The sequence below is a fragment of the Penaeus monodon genome, chromosome 27, assembly GCF_015228065.2.
Source record: "Penaeus monodon isolate SGIC_2016 chromosome 27, NSTDA_Pmon_1, whole genome shotgun sequence".
NCBI lineage: Eukaryota > Metazoa > Arthropoda > Malacostraca > Decapoda > Penaeidae > Penaeus > Penaeus monodon.
In genome coordinates, this window is record NC_051412.1 from 37,494,098 (window position 1) to 37,495,596 (window position 1,499).

At 57.6% G+C, this 1,499-nt stretch overlaps 1 protein-coding gene across 1 annotated transcript in view; it reads left to right on the top strand.

Annotated features, from left to right (window-relative positions):
• The window catches only part of LOC119590515 (soluble scavenger receptor cysteine-rich domain-containing protein SSC5D-like), a 7,160-nt gene that overhangs the window by 4,714 nt on the left and 947 nt on the right, over nucleotides 1-1,499 (top strand). Inside the window, exon 2 of the mRNA XM_037939163.1 lies at nucleotides 497-1,497. Coding sequence (XP_037795091.1) covers nucleotides 497-1,497 — 1,001 coding nt within the window. The remainder of the gene's footprint in view (nucleotides 1-496; nucleotides 1,498-1,499) is intronic.

Here is a 1,499-nt window from a genome sequence, read left to right on the forward strand (position 1 = left end):
CCTCACCGGCTGTCCTTGGCCACGCCCATGCATCAATAAGGGCGGCAGAATCTCCTTTAGCGTCTTCTGTCGTGTGTCATGCGAATTCCTGGAAGAGAATTCCTCTTTAGAAATGCATTATTTATGGCTTCCTGTTAATGGATACGAGGAATGATTAAAAGAAAAGTCGCTGTGAAAATTTCGAGTCTGGACGACCCGGAAACTTCTTTTCTTTTCTTCTTTTTTTCTCGAATTCTTATCTGAGGTCATGGGGGTGATGGTCAGGACACGGCGGAGGTAAGCAAGGATGGAGAGCAGAAATATATTAGAAGTATATTTATAAACACTTCCTTGTGGCTATGTGCTTCCTTTATGCAGAGTGTGAATTGAGATGAAAGAGGGAGAGGAAAAGGAATAGGGAGGAAGGGAGGTAGAACGAATTGGACTTGATCGCAATATAATATTCATCAAGAGTGCGCGTTGTTCAGTAGATGATGGCGATTTTTCTCTCCCGCAGGTCCTGCTGGTGGTCGCCGCCGTCGCTGTGAGCGGCCAGAGCCAGCGAGAAGAGGCGCGGGCGAGACTCCGCGCCCTGGCTCAGCGCGCGCGGGCAGGCGACCAGGAAGCCCAAGATAGACTGCAGAGTCTTCGCCGTAAGCGTCCCTTGAGACGAAACCAGGCAGTTCAGTCGGAATCCATCCCCCGCAGGCCAGTTTTCCAGGGCGCCTCCTTGGCTCCTGTAGTAGAGGTGACAGAGGCACCGGCACCCGTCCCCGCGCCGGCTCCTCAACGCGTCAGGGTCCCAGTTCGGCGCACGCGAGTCCGCCTCCCTCGCCCAACGAAGGCGACGACGCCCCCGCCGCCCCCAAGCACCTTCCCGCCCTTCTCCCCCGTCCAGCTGTTCACCGAGACCACCGAGGATTCCTTCCTCGCGACGGACCCCGTCACCGAGGCCCCCGTCTTCGAGACCTTCCCCACGGAGGCTGTGACGGAGGCACCCGTCTTCCAGAACGTCATCGAGCCGAGCCCAGTGCCCTTCAGGCCCCGCGTCAGGCAAAGGCAGCAGTTCCAGAGCACAGACCTGGACTTCGAGCCGCACCGTGCTCTGAACACGGGCCTTGAAATCGACACTCGCTCCGAGAACATCATCCAGCACTCCCGCATCGACGGCACCACCAAGCCCACCGTGGAAACCATCCGCCGCTATTCTTACTTCGACGAACAAGGGAACTACATCTTCGGCTACGAGGCAGCCGACGGCTCCTTCAAGGAAGAGAAGCGACGACTTGACTGCATCGTTGAGGGCAAGTATGGCTACGTTGACCCCGACGGCATTCGTCGCGAGTTCACCTACACCTCCGGGAACCAGTGCGACCCCAACGCTACCCCGAGCCCTGACGGCGAGGAGGTCGTTCTCCCTCTGAATGACCAGTTCCTTACACAGACGCAGGAACGCAGACTGTCTGACAGCGAGCTGACCGAGTTGAACTTCAACCGACGCCGCCGCCCCGTCGTCCAGG